This window comes from Vidua chalybeata, chromosome 5 (genome assembly GCF_026979565.1).
Source record: "Vidua chalybeata isolate OUT-0048 chromosome 5, bVidCha1 merged haplotype, whole genome shotgun sequence".
Classification (NCBI taxonomy): Eukaryota; Metazoa; Chordata; class Aves; order Passeriformes; family Viduidae; genus Vidua; species Vidua chalybeata.
The window spans coordinates 43162376-43182297 of NC_071534.1; the positions used below are offsets into that span (position 1 = coordinate 43162376).

The window sequence follows — 19922 nt, forward strand, 5'->3', positions numbered from 1 at the left end:
AGGGAAGCTGATTCCAGCTTCTAGTAACTGATACGATTCATTAAACATCTTTAAATTTGTATTCAAGCATAAAGTAACTTCCCCTAAGGATGTGCTGGCCCAACACAAGTCTCTGCTCAGACATTTTCTTACCTTGACTGTACTAAACCCACCATGCAGAAGGTGTGATAAAGTTTGGAACTTCAGTTATTCTGCTCATAATATCCTAAGTGGATGGTAAGTGGGTGGAGGTCTTCTCATTGAAAGTTATAATGGTGTTCCCTCTTATATTGGGCTGCTGGTGTCTTGACACCCTTAATCCAGCTAATGCATTTTTAACCATGGAGAGATAAATTTGAGGGCTTTCTATGGCAAGCCAACAGTCCAGATTGTAAGAACTGGCAAAACTGAAAATTTTGGCACACTTTTGCAGTGCAGTCAACTTCTGTCTTTTGCAAAAGTAGGGCCTCACAAGGACAGGCCACAGTCATGTATTGCATCATTTTATGGAGAATTTTCACCTCCAGCTTGATAGAGAGTGTACTGAACTAAGTTAAATCTAATACACTTTCTGAACGGCATGCAGGAAAAAAACCACCTGATCTGCTGTGTGTCCCACAGTCAGTGAATATCAGTGTTTTCTGTGCTGAATTCTGAACAGCACCAGATGGGAAAAAATAGCCAGCTAGGAAATATAATGCTGATTCGGAGGAATGGATGAGGAACAAAATAAGAGTTAATAATAGTATCTTGTTCTTTCTGAAAACAGCAAGGAGAAGTTGACTGCTGGCCCTTGCCATGCCCAGAGGTGGACTGTGAATTCAGTGTCCTCCCTGAGAACGAGTGCTGCCCACGCTGTGTCACTGACCCCTGCCAAGCTGACACCATTCGCAATGACATCACTAAAACATGTCTGGATGAAACCAATGTCATTCGCTTCACTGGATCTTCTTGGATTAAGCATGGCACAGAGTGCACCCTCTGCCAGTGCAAGGTAATAAAGGTTATAAAGATGAGGCTGAGATGCTTCTTCCCAGCTTGTTCTGTGGCACATAAATATTAGTGTGGCACTGAGTCTGGTCAGTGAAAAGTTGGTGTCTACACTTGTTTTAAAGCAGCAGAGATGACAGTAAAAATGTTCATCTTAGTTAACTGTACTCTTACAAGTGCTAGAAGCACAGTTTGATGTGCCAGCAGGTCAACAGCCGCCCATGCTGCAGAGTGTTGTGGACAAGGTACTGGGCATCGCTTTTCCACCAGGATAGCTCAATTGAGTTTAAACATGGAGCTCTAAGCTCTATGCTGTCTTGGAAACATGCAAGTATGGCTCTGTAAGCCTAGACTTTGCACAAGAAATCTGTTCAGTGTGATACTATAGTGTTACTGAACTGATTGAATTGCTTTTTGAGAATAGTAATTGTTTTCAGAATAAAAGGGCTAGTTATATAGTTACATTGCTTTTGTACTTTAAAATTAATCAACGTTTTTAGAACATTTACTGGTTTTGTACTCAAAGAAATACATTGTCTGAGAAGAAAAATTAATGGTTATGGGCATATGTGAATTCTGGCATCTCTTTTTGAGGATGAAAAGGAAAAATAAGTGTTTCTATTCAAAATAAGATCATAAAGTGAATTATGTTTTTTGCCACTTGATACTGAATAGTGACAATATGTGTTTCCACAGCAGCCAAGGAGAAGGAGCAGGATTCATGCACAGTTCTTTAATTATTACTGAAATTCACAGTTGATTTTGTGCTTTATTCTGTTCTTCCCAAGCAAAGTGCTTCCAAACTCCAATACATGGTACAATTAACTACTTGGAAAGGTGCTCATAAAAAAAAAAAAAAAATCTATCTTCAACACCTCCTTCTGTGAGAATTCTGTGTCATCAGGCAGTAGAAACTGTCAAGCATCACTTCCTTCCTCTGTTTTGTCTGATGCAATACTGTGTGCAATAGGTCCTGCTGTTGAGGCATAGTCCTTTTTCAAGGGCAGTGGTATGCACCAAGTAAGTGTCAGCATTTGTCCTGATGGCAGAATGGGTCAGTGGTTAGAAGAAAATGCTGTGATCTGACAGACTGGCTAATGGTTAGAAAGCCAGCTGCTGCCCTGAGGATGTTAAAACAGGCTTACAGGCAGAAACCTGTATTTTTGGGGTCCATAGCTGGTGCTATACACCAGCTTCAATGCTAGAAGTTACTTTTTGCTCAAGGAAGTTGCTAAGGTTCTTATGCATCTGGTTCCTCATCTGTAAAAGAAATTGTTGTGTGTGGTTCTTCCCTAAAACACTTTTGAGACTCAGTGCTGGGAAATGTGCTCTTGTCGAACTGCTAATCAGTGGCAATGCAGAAGGCACGTATCAGTTCTGACATGGCCACCTAAGTGCTGCTCCCATCTGGCCTTTTGTGTTAAGCAAAGACTGAACCTTAAGCATTGACTAAGTGGTATTCAGTATAAACACATAAACAGAATTATCAAATCCATTGCTGCCATGTGGACATGGTGAGGATTAAAACAGATACTCTGCCAAATTCCATAATTGTAATGACTCAGGTGTGACTGCCTAACAAAGAACAGGTACCACTTTGTCCCTAAACAAGCCCAAATCTTATTTAATTCTCCTTACAGAGCAGTGTTGATTTTGAAATATACTATCTGCTCATATTGCCAGCATTTTAATATTGCAGTTCTGCAGGCAAGCAGCCCACTCCCTCCAGATCAGGGTAGTGGTGTGCCCAGTTTGTATAGTGTTCCTCCTCATTCATCCTGTGTCACCCCACTCTTCTCTTGTAAAGCATCTCGTGGAAGGTCAAAGCTCCAGTCTTAGCCTCTCTAAACAAGCTATAGCAAAATAGGTTTACACAAATCCTTAAAGAATTTAGAAACCTGGGCATCAGCTAAAGCAGACTTAGCCACAAAACCAATTCTAATCACAAGTAAAGAATGGGGAGAGTAGGATTATAACCTCCTGTAACAGAAGGAGTGAAAAAAAAAGCTTGAATTATTCAGACCTTGGTTTTAATAAGTCTGGTCAGTTTAGTCAATTGAATGTATTTGGACTAATTTATAAATAATACTCTTTTTTTTAATTTGCATTTTAAGAATCAGACTTAAGAAGTAGTAGAGATGCAGAAATGATTTTTCCAGTACTTAATGTTGTCCATAGGCAATCTGTTCCCTTAATTGCTCTTAGTATTCTCATAAGAATGTCTGGACTATTTGGAAAAAGTTTATGGATTAATGTTTGCTGTTGTTACAGCCAGGATGCATACAGTTGAAGCATTCAGGGCTAAATAAAACCCAGAATCCTTTCTGTCTGATCTGAATAAAGCTCCCAAGTGTCTTGTCTTGTTCAACAGCTTTATGTATTTGAGCAGATGCCTGATACCTTTATGTTGGGAGCATTCCTTCCACTGATCCTAGCTTCTTTCAGTTTGAGTGTTGTAGCCCTGAGACACAGACCACAACAAGCCAAGCAATTAGAGGAATCATAATAGCCTGTTCCCTTGGGCAACATAAGGACATGAGGACAATGTCATGAATCTGATCCAAGTCTGTACATGTTTTGTATTTTACAAGTCTGTATGTTCAAATCTGATGGGTATTTGCAAACAGCTGAGCTTGTTGAATTTACTTGTTTTGTACAAAATGCAAATTGTTTCAATTCATCTTTCTGTTTTTCCATCCTTTAGAATGGCCATGTCTGTTGCTCAGTGGATCCACAGTGCCTTCAGGAACTGTGACACCAACAACTATTTCTCACAAGCAGTTTCTGGATAAAGAATTTTCCTTCACAGAAATAGACCTTTAGACCAAAAATTGTTCAAAATTAAAATTAAAATTAGGTTGGTTTTGTCTATCTGAGGTGCAGATATGTGATGAACTTGGTTACCTGAATCAGAGTGAAATTTATGGGACTCAAGACAAGCTCAGATGTGTAAACCTTTGTATACAGAGGTTAGGCCCAACTGTTCTGGCTATTTGTCTGTCTGGCATCCTTGTGCAGAATGTTTAGGTTAGTGTAAAGTGACACATTGTAATGCTGTACATAATGATGTCAAGATCTAAAATCAACTAGGAGCTCTTACAGGGTCTTCCAAAGCTTTGAGAGTCCGACGCTTGGCCAGATGCAGCAGATTTACCTAATCATATTTGGAACTGCACAAATCTGTTTGATTGCTTACTGCAGAACTTAGCAGATGTTTGAGTAAAAGGATGAAGCCTTCAAGAATAATGAACCTAGCAGCTAAGATGTGATATGTACAGTATGTGCGCTGAAAAAAAAGATAGAAGTTATTGTAAAAAACAAAAACAAAACAAGAAAAAAAAACCAAAAAAAAAGAAAACCCGTGATGCACAGGCATGGCTTCTTAATGTTTTCTGATGAGAAAAGTCATCAATATTTCCTTGTTTTACTGCACTTACTATTATTTCTTGATTGACTTTGTTCAGTATAAGCTCGTTATTGTGCAAATTTAAATAAATATTTCTCTTACCTTAAATTTCTGTTTGTGCCATCTTTCCTTTTCAAGAACGTAATTTTCATGTATGCTGTTACTTGTTCTCCCAGTGTTCCTGGGAATCTGGACAATACAGGTTATGTATTGCCTGTGTAGCTCCTTTACATGTGGGAGCTTATGCCCAGCACAGCCTTATGTCTATCATGTCTTATCCTTGTTAAGATACACATAAGTAATTTGTCATTACAGTGGATTAAACAGCAAATTCACATGCCTAAGGATCCCCTATGTGCCAGTGGGGTGTTGGCACGGAGAGTCAGTAGAGACCCTTTGTGTGTGACTTGGATCTCTTCAATTTACAGGGGATCTTCTCCAAGTTCCTCCTCTCTACAGCTGCCAAGGGTTGGTTTGTCTTCTGAAAGCTCTGCAGCTGTTTTTGCTGTTTGTGTAAAGTGTCTTAATGCATGGGGATTAGTGCAAACCCTTTTGTCACTACTTGTTTGAAAATGCAAACCCTTTTGTCACTACTGTTCTGTTGGGACAGTAAATAAAGGAGGCTACGTGACCAAAGCTATATTATTCTCAAAGAGAAATAAAGAATAAAGCAATGCTTACAAATTGCAGGCTGAAAAAACTGAATTTTTAAGGAATGCATCACAAACAGTGGAGACAAAACAGGAGAGGAGGAAGATACCCAAGATGGCAGCAGTCTTTAGATACTACTTTAGTACTCATTTTCTTTTCAAAGTGCCTTGCTGCTCTTCACCATCTCTCTTACAAGTTCAGTAGATTGTCATGAATCCTGGATGGAAAAAACTTCCAATAATACTGCTCTTGTGTGATATGAAGTTTCAAGGGATATCCATGTATGTGGTTTTACAAAACAGAATTTCCTGCAAACAGATTCTACTTCAGTTTCATGTACTGCAGGATATCAAAGGAAACTCATGCAACCACATGTATCCAGTAGGCATTCCCTTGAACCCTCAGTGTCTACTGAGGTCTGGATGTTTTTGGATTAGGGAACACAGGAGATGCTAGGCCACCAAATGCTAATAGTCTAAACAAGTCCAAGAATATAAAAATTAGAGGAAAAAAAGACTCAAATGGATATTTTACATTGAACCAATAAAGTTATAAAGATTTCCAGACCAAATAAAACCTTTTCTCATCTAGTCCATAAATAACAGGTATTCAAAGGGTTTTTTTTCTGTTTTGTCCTATTGCTGGTAAGTTGCAATCACTATTTTTAAAGAAGAGAGTTAGCTCCCCCCAAAAAAGGTGCTTTCTCTGCTATGTTTCCTTGCCTGCTAGTAATTGTCAGGAGGTCATGTTTTTGCCTCAGACTCTGAGGCACATCTGCAGTGGATTTCATGAGCTGCTGCATGCCTGTTTCTGAGAGAAGGTTTAGCAGAAGTTGTGTGCACTTCTGAGAACTGCACTTCAATTTATTTCAAGAATAGGTACAAGATAGACATAGAAAATGCATGAAGATCAGAGTTCTTTTTTTGAAAAGAATGAACATTTTTGAAGGGCAGAATCCTTGAGCTCTGGCAGTGGCTGTACAAAGCTCTGAAGAGAACCGCTGGAGCTGGTAGAGTAGATCTCTACAGAACATTGTAAGTAACTTTGTAAGCATCCCTATTTTGGCAGTGAATAGAAAAGTTGCAGGTTAGGCAAGCATCACTGTCCTTAATCTGGTTCTGTGCATCCTTTGACTTTGGTTTCAGAGCTATGACAAATATGAGAACTCTAAGGAAAATTATCTCCAAAATATTTTCTCAATCCTTTTCTAATAGAACAATACTGGTGTTTAATACCGGCTTTTAATCAAAACTGAAACGGTGTATAGATGAAAAACAAGCATCCATTTTCTTTGTTGTCTACCATGACCTGAGTGTTGGAGGATCTTTCTACTATTGTGAGTTTGTGAAGCACAGTGCAGTACACTAATAGGCCAAAAAACCAAACATTGAGACATTAGGTAATAGCTAAAACTTGAATTTGATCCTTGGAGAGACACTCAGTGTTGCATGTATGTAAAGAGCAGAAGTCATACTACTGAACAAAGTTGGAAGTCTCTACTAAATAAAAAAAATGAGATGAGTTCAGTGAATATTGTCTAATTTATCATTGCTTAAGGTTACTAATCAATTGGGAGTTCTTCTAAAGGTCAGTAAACTCCAAGAAGACATATCAGTGACCCTCCTTTTCATTCCTTTTCACCCCTTCTTCCCCATCTCCCTCCTGTTCAGTCCAGCCAGTAATTAGTACCTCATGTTTTTAATTTTCCTTGAAAAGTAAATTTAAATATGATTAAAAATTGATGTCTAATTTCCAAGCCTAAATTATCTGTTAGATAATATAGTCCATAAAAAAAAACCCAAAACAATTCTGAATGATACAGGTACATTGTGCTGTCTTACTGGCCTGTTGTTATTGATCCACTGTTTGCAGTACCAAAATTCAATAACTATGACACTTCCATAAAGGAATTGTCACCTCTCTGCAGAGTAATTGCCCTAAGTTAATAGACCTACAGCTATAATGGCAGAGATGTCTTAAGTTACAATGCTGAATTCAGTGCTATGCTGAAAGAGGTTGACAAAATGCAGTAGCATTATAAAACTGTTGAAAAGGGACCTAACTGTGCACTTGTGAATTTCTGGTACCCACAAATTTACTAGGGGCAATATTAGCCATTGCATTTTTATAGGATGCCTAAAAATAGGCGTTTATGCAGGGAGGGCTGTAAAAGTGCCCTCCTTCATTTCCAGCACAGGATCTTGCTATTAGCTCCACTGGCCTACAGCAGGTTCATCCTGGGTCACCTCAGAGAGGCACAATCTCATGAGCCACATTTGAGCTGGCTTCAAATGCAGGATGTGTGTGCAGGAGGATCTCCCCTCCACAGATTCTCCAAAGTGAAGAAGGCTCCCAGTGCAGCAAATGGCATTTCTGAGCTTACATGCCCTCTCAACAGGAGGGAACTCCCTTGGTTTCGCAGATAAAAATAGCAGCAGCTTTAAAGTAGGGCTCTGCTAGTTATTTTTTAATAGTGTAACTTACTCACAGGCAAATGCAGTTTAACTTGTCCCCAAAGCAGTTAATAATTTAAGCTAAAAATCTCTAGCTAGCTTTTGCCAACTCTATAAAGAAAATGTTTCAGAGTAGTACAAGTAAGAGGGCTAAAGCAGCTCTGGCATCTCCTGAGTGGGTGGCCTGTGTCTCTTCTTCAGTGCACCACTAAAAAGCCCACTGCAGTCATGTCTTCTACTCAAGTCACAGTCATATTCACTAAGTCACCATCCTGGCTGTGTCTCCTGTTGCTATTTTAATTTCCAATTAAAAATTAAAAGCTTCTTGTTGATTTAGTATAGTAGCCAAACCTCTGTCCTGGGAGAAAAGATAAAGTGTACCACTGGATTTTTTTAGTCAGGAGAAGCATTTTAGAGAGGGCCTGAAAAGAAAAAGGTGGTGTTAAAAACTGTTTTTCATCCCTCTGTGGCTGTTTATCAGCCTTGTGAATGGCCACTAGCATGTCAGTGTATTTCACTTTTTTGACAATAAGGTGCTAATGCAAAATGATAAAAATAAAAAAATCAAATGTTGAAATAAATTAGTCATCTAGGTTGGTCTGCACTAATTAGTATTTTCTTATTATCAAAATTTATATAGTCTGTAAAATACCAATCAGGCATTGTTTACTATAGCAGGAGATTTACAACCCTATATTCTACTAATCTGTTCATTGATTATTTCTATAACATCCAACTTTAACTATTACAAACTGTAACAATCTATTGATCACATAATTTTCATCCATAAGACAGCCAAACTCAAATTTTGAGATGAAGCATAGTCACTGTTTTTTCAGTAATCTTCTGTTACCATTTAAGACTTCAAATGTAACTCTCAGTGTCATTTATGTATCAGTATTGCTTGGAATTATAAAATAAATTTTTAAGGGCTTATTTTAGGACTAAGTCATATATGAAAACCAGAATAATAAGAATTGCATCACTATAGGTAGAGAGCATCCATCTAAATAGAACAACAGAAACAGTGAAATTTCATGGTGGGGAAAGAAATTTCATGGAGGGGAGAGGGGAACAAAACAAAGAAACAAAAAAAAAACCAAAAAACAATCCTGCTGACATTAACTGTCCTCTTTTAATGACTGCTGCTCTGAACAAGAAGAAGGATGCAACCTTGTGCATGGTTACCTTAGTTTTTATGAGAAGCTCCTTAGCTGATGCTGCTTTTGAATATTTCATCTGACTGACAGAACCACAGAATTTTCCTACTTATTTTCTTAGTGCCTTTGGTAAAAATGTAAAAAATGCCTGAAAAGGCCAATGCAGGATGGGTCTGGCTCCATTTGAAGGCCCTCCACTGTATGGATGCTGGAGCATCCTGACCAAGGTGGTTTTAGGTACCAGCCAGCCAGGGTGAGGGGAGCACCACCCTATCTAAAGATGTAATCCTGCTGTTTTTATCAGCTCTGTGTTGTTGGTTGCTACGTAAGCTGTGACCAGAATGACCCAGCTCAGACTAATTCCTCTTACAACCTTACAAGGCAAAGCCTCCCCTTTTGGCTGCTGTATATGGATTTTGCATGTCACATGGTTTGTCAGTTCAAAGAGATGCAGGGGTGGGATTGGTGCTGTCTCAAGAGCTCCCATATCATCCCAACATGTGCAACTCACAGCCCAGACAGGTCAGTCTGGTGACAAATGGATGTCAAAGTCAGTTAATGAAGAAGGTGTTAAAAGTTGGCCTTGCAGACACTGCTGGTGACAAGCTGAAGGGATAATACATATATTACTTTAATGATCTTTTTAAAATCAGTTTCTTTTTTAATTTTAAATTGCCATTGGGTAATTATTACATTTGATGGGTCCTGATGCTCCTTTGAAGAACACAGCAGGTGAGGAAGAAATTATTCTTTCCTCTCTTGGTAAGCTTGAGAGGCTGCTCAGCTGCTGTTGTGTTCAAAGGAAAGAGAAATGCAGCACACGGAGCCGGTGACCCCACCACAACTCAGCAGAAACACACATTGCACACTGACTAGTGTGAGTGACACTGGCTGCCTGCTCTGGGCAGCCTCTAGCCTCAGCAGCAAGAGCACTTTCTTTTAACATCCCTGTCACAATAATGGGAATTATGTGGTGTTATTCCCACCCTCATCTGCTCTGTGGCCTCCAGTATCAGTACCTGGCATATCACTTTCAGTGTTGGCCTCTCTCTGCATGGCTTCCATAACAGGTGATTTTATTTTCCCAGCTTTTCAAACTTTCTTACATGGAATTTATCATTTCTTGGGCTAGAGATCACTCATGTTGCTTTAGAGGCTTTAGCCAATGTTAACCATCCCTTTACAAAAACTAAAAAATATGGATTCCCACTGTACATATATGTTCCTAATATTAAGGTCATTGAATTTGGGTAAATATTGGAGTCAAATTCTTACCTTAGTCCCCGTTTTCACATTTCAGGTTCATATGTGTTTTCTATTGCTCTGGAAATTGAATGAAACTGAGTAAGTGGTTGCTGAAATTCTAATTAACTTTGTTTTCTTTTTGAATGAGGATTAAAGCAAACCAAGAATCTTTTTCTGGGTTTTTTTAACAGAAGTAGTTTCCAAAATCTGCGGCCCAGAAGGCCAGTTTGCACTCTCACGATCAGAGGTCTAATTTCTTGAATCCTCCTATACTGAAATTTAAAATGCTTCATCAATTCCCAGAAAAGCTATAGATATTCAGACATTTATATGGCCCATTTAAGTGATCTTTTTGTTTCTTATATAGCAAGTTTTTGTCATTTGTGTAGCTTTCAAGTGATTTTTGCATGCTTCATGTATTTGAATTGCTTTTTGTGGGTAATACCCTTTTGCACATAAAGCTTCTCAGCTGTTGAATTTGAATTTTCTTAGCTATTAGAATTTAAGGTTCATACATGAAATATATTCCTCAAATATATACACATGATTAGCAAAAGAAAATCCTACAGAGAGATGAATTTGGCCCAATACACATAATAATGAAGGCAAAACTGTGTTTGAGCTAGTATTTAAAATAGTTTCTGTGTTTTTTTGTGTTCTTGGGCTGTGTTCCAGCAGGTTTGCATTAATCTACTTTGTAAGTATAAACCTGGATTCTGAACAATCAATCATTACAAGGTCAACTGCAGCCATTGCCTGCCTGGTGTAAATCAAAACTTAAGACACGTCGACATTTGTGAGAAAATAGAGAAGCAGAGATTTTACTGCCACCAAAATGCTTTTCATGTTCAAAAACAAATATATGGAATGGTTTCAAGTGAATTAGGTAATACATTTTTTGCCAGATTTTGAGAGTAAGATCGGGGAAAACCTAGAGTTGAAGTTAGAGTGTATTTACTGACTACCGTACTGGTCTACACCAGAATAATCTGAGATGGCACTGATTGAATAGTGCAGATATTGGTCAGTGGTTAAAAAACTTCCTCAGGGCAAAAAAAGAGTCTTTGACTGAAAACCTCCTGCTGCTGAGATTTAGACATGTTGCACAACTGATTAAAGGCACCTGAACACAGTCAGGTGACGGTGGAGGAGCAGTTTAGGGATGCTGCTGTCCCCTTCTTTGCTCAGGTACAGCTGACTCCTCTGCAGGCCTCCTTACAGTGGGGTTGGGGCAAGCACATGACAGCCACACTGCTATGGCTCAAGGTCTTCAGGAGGTGGTCACTGCTTCTGGTTGCGTAGCCACATCCTTTGAATTCGTTTGGGTCAAAAGCACCTAGTTCTGACAGGAACCTCCTGCCATGGAGACCTGGCAGCAGAAGGAGAGTTGGCACAGATGCTGGCAACTGGTAGCTTGCTGTCTTGAGAGGCAATGACCTCTGCCAAGGATACACCAACAGACCTCAGAGAGTTGATCCAAGACCCAGAGAAGACTGTGGAGATTTTCCCTCATATTAGAACCTGTGTTAAGATCTGATTCTTTTGTTTATTAGAGAGATGGCTCTCTAATAAGAGAGGAAGAACCTTCCATCAATATGCCCCTGAATTAAGGTGAAAACAGACCATATGCTGAAGTCTATAATAAGGATTTTATTTAATAATAAATGTGAGGCAGAGATAGAAAGAAATCAGGAAAAAGCAGGGGTTGAAGAGAGAGTGACAGAGAGACAGATTAAGTAGAAAGGTATCACGACCTGTGGATCCAGTAGGTGTCCTGTTGGTTCTCCCTGGTCTTCAGGTCTTCTTGGTCGTGGGGGTCCCATAAAACATGGGGTTCAACAGGTTAATATCTGTTCAAGTGCATGTGGGAACATCCAGGTACCTCCCCTAGAGTGGCTTAGATTTACACTATCTTTTGAAATGCTGTGGGTCATGTGCAGTCCTCTGGTGGAAGACATTCAGTCTCTCACAGACCCAGGCCCTGAAATATTTATTCACATGCTAAATGAAAGAGTGCTACCAGCCCACTGTTTTTGGTATGGTGGGAGCACTTACACATCATATCTGGCACAGTGCAGATGTGCTCTTCCATCACCTTCTCCACCGGGATGAAGTTCAAAGAGGCTACATATATATATAAATCTGAAAATTGTGACAAAGAGAAATAAATCTGACCTATTTTGTTTCACTGAGACAAAAAGAAAGTAAGTCAAATATATCTTTTATGTATTCTGGTTTCCGAGAGGAAACTTGGGTGGTAATGTCAGGAAGGCCCTGTCTGTTCCTCTTGAGGTGTCCTAAAGAAAAGGATCCATTTGCTATGGGGCAGCTTTTCAAAGAGTGCACAGTTAGGGGCAGCGATGTAAAAAATTACCGACACAAAGAATAAGAAAGACTTGCAGACATGTGACTGAAACACCATGACTGGGAAAAGTATGGGTCCAGTTGGTCCTGTTGTGTGCCTTTGTTTCCCTAATTACAGATGCAACCTGTTGGTTTATCTTCAACAGCTTAGCAAGATTATTTTCACAGTGGTTGTCTGATAAATGTCTGCTTGCTCGTTAACATAGCTGGCATTTCCTAGCTCTGCTTAGTTTTGCAGCCTCTGTTAATTCACATCCTTTTTAGTTGATAGACCAAAGTTCAAATGAAACAAATTTTTGATCCTATTTATACTTTCCCTCCTGTATGGTCAGGATAATAACTTCAAACCCAGAAAAAAAACCCAAACCCTGAGCAGAAAGCTCATTTACATTTATTCTGGGGCAAAACTTCTTTTGAACTCTGAATATAATTTCTTCTTTTTCTTAATCACTTGTACCTTTACAGTACAGTAGTAGTTCCTCAAATCTATATTGCTTTCCTACGAGGCCTATGCTATAATTATACATACGTACCCCATTAAAGCAGCAAACATTTTTTCAATATATTTAAAGAAAATAGATATACAAGCTCACTGGATAATGTGTGTTGTTAGAGCTGGCAATGTTCTTGATATGGGACAATGACATAATATGTCAACCCAAAGCCTGTCTTTAAAGAACTCCATTTATCATGACCTGAATTTGTAAGGTATATATCAGAAAATGTTTAGTCTGAAGAAATGAATAGAAATAGAGGATTTTTTTCTGAATTTTTTTTCTTCAGCACTGTGAATTTTCAGAGAGCAGCCTCTGAAATGGCAGTAATGAATCAGATGAATGTTTGATTTCAAGGGCTCCTTGGGAAGATCTAGAATTACTCACCTGAAAAGAAGCTGTACACAGTTGAGCTGTGTTGCAGTTGCATGTCTCAGTGCTCTTCTGGGATGGAGCAGACTGGAGTGTAAGACCCTTCTCTGTTTCCTTCTTCACTTGCCCAGGAAGTAAGTGCCAGCCGTCACCTCCTGCACATTTCTGGTCCCATTCCCACCTTTTCCCTATGCTTCTTTTTAGTCTGATTAAAAAAAAAAAAAAAAAAAGCCATCTCTCCTCCCAGCTAAGTGCCATAGCCTAGAACTAAGCTGTGCTGTCTTTACTTAGTCTTCTTTTTGCCCTACATTAGAGACAAATGCAGAATTACAGGGAAAGCATTAATAAAAAATTGACACTGAAGACTATAAGGACTGTTGCAAAGTGCATTTCCTAGTATGCATCAAGAGCTAACAATATAAAAATTCTATAAAATTCATGCTTAATATAGTGTGGTTTGATTTTTCAAGAAGAACAATGTATTTTACACTAGGCCTAAAGTTGTTGCCATAAATAATAAACCATTTGAAAGCACTAGGTCAGTGCAGATGAGCAGAATCAGTGGCATCCTGGTGTTTTTTTCTAGAGTCCCTCCCATGTTTAGGTGGTGACAGGTAGGTAAGGAACCTGGTCCTCCCTTTCGGATCACAAGTCATTTATATTGACATGAAAGATTTAAAGCCAGTGAATGAACTACAGAGGACATTAATTCACAGGCAGCTCAAGTGACCAATAAGGGAGCCAATTCTGCATCACAATTAAAACAAAGGAACTCATTCCCTTCACTTCTATGTGAAGGACTTCTCACCTTTCTTTGAGGACCATTAGTGGCACAGAAAAAAACCCCAATAATTCATCTGGGACATTTTTCCTCCTCCCCTTTCCTTTCCCTGCTCTTGGTTTTCTGTGTTCTTGAGGTTTATCTGCTGAGGTTCCTGGCACTGTATGCACAATGTTTTCACTCATTTGTCTTGCATTGCTTTCAGGTTCTCTGACCACTAAAACTAAACCATACCTAACCAAACAAGCCACTGAGGAATATCTGGAAAAAATAACAGAGCTGTTAAAAGAGACTGCACATTGCATAAATGAGAAGCCATTAGATGAACAATCTTATGTCTTCGTAAGCAAAAGCATCTCATTTTCCATGTAGTGGCATGCTTTTAAGCCTCTTGCCTCCCAATTATATGCTTGTCAAAGATAGAGCCAGAAGGTCACAACCACTTTGCTCTCCCCACTGTACAAATCAGCCAATGAAAACTTCCACTTCTTAGTATATTATTTATGATACCTAGTTTGAGCAAATACACTTCTAGGCCTGAATCTGGAAGATAAAAGGGAAAAAAATGGCAAAGCAACTCATTTGAAATGGGCAACACCAGACTGGAAAATAGAGAGAAGTTCTCCTAGCATGACTTTGCTGGACAGCAAGTCACAGGGCACATAAATCATCTGGCTTTCTTTACATCGTTTGAAGTGACCATTTGAAGCTACACCATACTGATATACTTCTTAACATTCCATTTGGAAGTACAGCTGAGACACATGCAAACACGTGCACATCTCCCAAGCAAAAAGGGTGGGGTTAACTTGCAGACTAGATGCTAGACAGCTGGGCATCTAGCTCCTTCTGAAGCCTTGAAGGGAGCCAAAACAAACACCTTATCAGTTATGTCTGATCTGATGTATGTACTCAGAAGATGCCTGTGAGAATTTCTCAAAAGCAAGGGTTGGAGTAAACCATTCCTCTTAGAAAGTGCTGAGTCTGGTGGCTCCAGCCACGGCTCCCTGCCTCCAGACCATGAATCCATGTGTCCCACTCCCAGAGCCATTCCCCTTGGCCCCCAAGCCAGGTGCCTCAATTAACAGCTGTTCTATCTTGGTGCTGGTCAGGGTCAAGCACTCACAACACGCCCTCATTGTTCCCTGTTCTGGGTCATCCCTGGCATTTGGGCATTATGCTCTTGGGTCTGCAGATACAAGCCTTTCGTGGGCCACTGGCCCCTTGATATCAGGATGAGTTGGCCAGGGAGGTACTGGTGTTTCCCAAGTTGTGGTGGTCTTTGAGAGTGTGTGTGCAGCTGTTGTCACATAACCCCACACTCCCTATCCTCCCCTATCCAAGAGCCCACTAGATGACTATTGGCTCAGAGGGACTTACAGTCAGATCTCATACAGCTGTTGTGGCTATAAGCCTTATGGGATTCTGGATCAAAATGCTGTCATCAGAAGTTAGTTGTAATGAACTCTGTAACGCCAAAGAATGTCACTGAAAATGAACCAGAGAAGAAATTCTTATTAACCTCTCATTGATACAATTAATTTTTAGAGAAGAATGAACATATTTCTATAAAAGGAAGCAAGTGTCAGGTCCTGTGAAGCTCTCCAGGATAGAACAGGTTGTAGCTAAACAGTTTTTTTCTCCTGAACAACAAAACAGAGTAGAAAGGCTATTCATCAAAGGAGGGACACAACATATTGGACACAGCATTTCAGATAAAAAATGCAGCAGATCTATTCTGCTATTCTATTCTTAGCAGATCAGTCCAGCTAAGAAGAACCTCATCCCTAATGCCAATCTGCAAGCCACTGATGAGTTGAGTGGACATTCCCAGCATGACATGGGCACAGGAAGTTCCCACCTGCCTTCATGGAGCTCAGACCCAGTTTGAACCTGCAAGGAGACCTGCATGGGAAGGCACAGGGTTTGAAGGGACGGGGGATTTTCTGACCTTGTTACAGGGCATGTGCATGCTGTGTCCAGGGGGTACCCACAGCCCCTGGTTAGCCAGCATATGCCCCAGGATGGGGTACAGAGCCCTGAACAACAATGAAGGTCACAAAGAAGGGAGTTTCATGCACTCCATGTTCTCAGCTTAGTGCTGGTCAGGGTTGGACTCCATCTCTCACGTTTTCCTCACATTAGGTACATGTACAGATGATGAGGCTTGTTCCCTGAGCTTTCGCTATGAAGGCTGTTTATGCAAATTGCTGGACTTGGTTTTCTCATGTTTTATCTCTTCCCATATGATTGCAGGGTCAGGATCACTCTGCATTTACGGTTGTTTTTTTTGGGGGGAAATATTGAGGGATATTCAATTCCCCCTTTGGTACTGGCTTGGTCCAGAACAACTCCCAGAAAGGCACTTGTCAGGAAGAGCATGGTGTTCTCCATGGTGCTCTGAGCACAGTGGCTCCCTGCCTGCCACCTGTGGGGATTTGTGCCTTTCACTGGGGCCATCCTGCTGGGTCTTTGTCCTTCTCACTGGCAACACTTTCAGAAACTGAAAAAGGCCTGTTTATCCCCTTGCTCATTTAAATGCAGACAGGCTAATGCCATGGCTATTTAAAGCAATGCCAGTCAGCAGAACAGATGCTTAGGATGTGAGTGCTGGACTGTCATTAAAAGATATGGTCTATGATTAAAATATGTTTTTCCTGTGGGAAACTGCAGCCCTCTGGGACTTTTTGGCTTATTAAGAAAGTTTTGAGCTACCATGTCTCTCTAGCAGAGATAAAGTAATACAAACTTGCTACTGATGCCAGGAGCAAGTTGATCTCATTCCCACTGTTGTTTCTGGATCTTCAGACTATTCTGATTTCTGTAGCTTAGTGACTAGAGTAGAAAGAATGAAGTATCTTATGTTCTTCTATATTGAGATCTTAATTTCTTGTAAGTGCCTACAGGTACTCTTGACTTTACCCTGTGATTTCATATAATATAATATAATATAATATATAATATAATATAATATAATATAATATAATATAATATAATATAATATAATATAATATATAATATAATATAATATAATATAATATAATATAATGCAATATATAATAAATCATGTTTTCCATTCTGATTTCCTCTTGTTCACTATTTTCTAGATAAGAGGTCATTCTGGGTGATTAGATTGATCATTTCATGGATACAGAATGGATTTGGCTGCACACATTTCCTTGAAATGAGCAACAACTGTGTTTCTAACCTAATGGAGTGATTCTGAAAAAAATCATACTTACAGCTTTTTTTTAACAAAGGAAATATTTCCTTTCAGGAACAAACCTTGTGTAGCATGGGAAGCTGTAACATATAAGCCAGTTCCTAACTACATCAATTCTCACCAGAAGCAAATCTAGAAGTGTGTGTTCTACATTTCTTTGGTTAATAATGTGAATCAAGTTTTATTCAGTAAATAAAAATATATGTGTTGCAAAAGTTTTCCAACATCTCATTTAGAGTGTAATAAACTGTGTTGTTTGCTAGCCTTGTGGCTCCTCTTAGTTTCTGATCGTATGGTATCAGAAAAATCGATAACTCATTTCTCACATCAGCCAGATGGATAGGCCAGGCAAGGGCTTCAGCCAAGCCTTTGTGCCATTCTGACAGGGGAAAATACATGTTTTCCCTATTTCAAGCTCTACTGTTTACAAGCAGCTATTGACAGCTTTGCAGTACTTTCTCTCAGTAAGATCTATCACAGTAGAACTTTGAAGTCTTGCTGGCTCGGCTGTATTTCTTATACCTCCTCACTTACCAAGTACAGCTATAAATCCTTAAAGTGGGTACTATTGTGTGTGTTCACTAAATGTTGAGATCAGTCAGGTAGTAAAGGAAGTGTTCTGGATTTACGGTCATCCTGACTTATGCTGATCCTTCCAAAAAAAGCTGTCAGGAGATTTTGGCTTACAAAAACCTGGCAAGTACACTTCCATGCCTGCTGATGAAATTAGTTTCCCTGCATGGCTGTGTGGCACAGCTCTGTTGCAAAACAAGTTGGTGCAGGACCAATTGGCAGTAGAAAAGTCTTGTTTTTCTGCTCTGTGGATTGGTACACGTTGGTACACATACGCTCATGGTACACATAGATGTAAAGGGTAATATTTTATACCACAACTTGGGAGAATACTAGTACTAATACAAATACTATTTTCAAAACTAGAAGAGAGATGAAAAAGGTTATATTTTGAAATGTGTTTACTAAATTTAAAACATTTCTAATGAAAGCATTGTTTTTTTACTTTTATGCACAATATATCATAATCACATCCAAATGAGAGTATTAAAAGATAAACAGACCTTGTGATTGCCAAGTGAATTATGCAATGTATGGGAATATCAAATAAGAATTATCCATTTAACTCTGGTTGATGGTCCTACTCGCAGTGCTTATTACACATTATTTTTTCCACAGAGACACTGCTTGTCGAAATAAAAACCCTGAAATTATTTTCTCTCTCTATTAACAGCGGCTGAGGGTGTGAAAAGTTCTCCACAACAGTTTCTTCACAGTTATGTTGCTGCATATGAGATGGTTGTAAAGCTGGCTTCAAGAAAGCCAGTGCTGCCATTTAGTGAACCTAAAGCACTATCAGTATAGTAATACTAATGGTAATTCCCATGTAGTACAAGAAATTTAAAATTCAAATGCAGGTAGTCCATTTTCCACATGTCACCCTCAGAAGAGCTATAGAGGCAGCTCAACTCACAAAGCGAATTTGTGTGCAAATTCAGACCCTTCATAGACTGGTGGAAAGCAGCAGAATACAAACCAGACCTACGCAATATTTTTATATTAATCTTCTTAAAATGCCCACCAGGCCGTGTCCTGTGATGAAACTAGAACCTCATTGCGGGTCTTCCCTCTGCTTTGCCACATCCAGTTCCCTCAGACTTGGAGATGTCTGGGGAAGTCAGCCCATGTGCAGACACAGAGTGACAACAGCCCCCCTGGGCTGAGCCTGGCCACGCCGGGGCCACGTCAAGACAGTCCTACATTGTGTGCTTTATTGTAGTGCAACTCTGTAAGATTCATTTCCCACTGAGTTTGTAGGTCCAAAATTTTAAACTGAGACTAGGAAGCTCAAGCCCAAAGCAATGTTCCTGTGACTCTCAGAGAATGAAACCAGGAGCAAACAATGCCACAGTTTTCTCTGATGGCTGCACAAAACTGTGAAACATAGTGGGACTGCATAAAGATTCTTAAATAACTGAAAGAAAGTTATGGGATCCAGGTTTAGGTTTGAGGAATTAAATCCATTTTCCTTCCAAGTGCAACTTCTGAAGTGCAGCTGATTCAGAAGAAAGGGTCTGTTTTGTCTGATATAAGTTGAAACCTCAAAATCAATGACACCACACATCAACACAGGCAAAGAGAATATAATGTTCCCTATTATACTTTTTGAAGCTTACTTCTGCTAAGCATAAACTGTACTGTTTTTCTGGAAATTAAATTTAAAGATCATTTTGTCAAAGACGTCACAAAGTGCAAAGAAACAACTTTTGCACATTTTTAGCTGGTCTAACTTCAAGGCAGAAATCAGAGTTAAGAAAGGAAAACAAACCATGACATAAAAGCAATGCTTCTTCCTTTTCTGGATGATTGCATGCTCAGATTGCGCTTAAAATTCCCAGGAGATGTACAGATTGAGATGAAATATTGGTTTGATGTAACAGCAGCATGGAGATCATAGCTATAAGCTATTTTTATAAATCATAAATCAGTGTCTGAGCACCAAACCATGGGAGTCTAGCATTCAATTCATATATTATCACTAATTATAGCTTTTTTACTTGACAATGCATCATCACTTGTGCAAGTAGCTATAAGCTATTTTTTTCACCCATAGCCACACAACTTGTATACAAGACAATGACTCCTGAAAACCGTGAAGCATAAATAAGAAAAAGGATATTTTTGTTATTTGTAATTCTGTACCCAGTTGAGAAACTGATTCTTCTCACTACAGCCCAGGGCATTGAACAGTTTTTTTCCCAAAGAGTTTATCTTTCAACAAGGCAAGGCAA

General features: G+C 39.4%; 1 protein-coding gene across 2 annotated transcripts in view; it reads left to right on the forward strand.

Moving 5' to 3' along the window:
- The window catches only part of NELL2 (neural EGFL like 2), a 133837-nt gene extending 129354 nt beyond the window's left edge, over positions 1-4483 (forward strand). For both annotated transcript variants that reach the window (XM_053943717.1, XM_053943718.1), the window contains exons 19-20: positions 749-973; positions 3674-4483. In XM_053943717.1, the coding sequence (XP_053799692.1) occupies positions 749-973; positions 3674-3724 (276 nt within the window). In that variant the 3' untranslated portion in view covers positions 3725-4483. The remainder of the gene's footprint in view (positions 1-748; positions 974-3673) is intronic.
- Positions 4484-19922: the final 15439 nt, after the last annotated feature.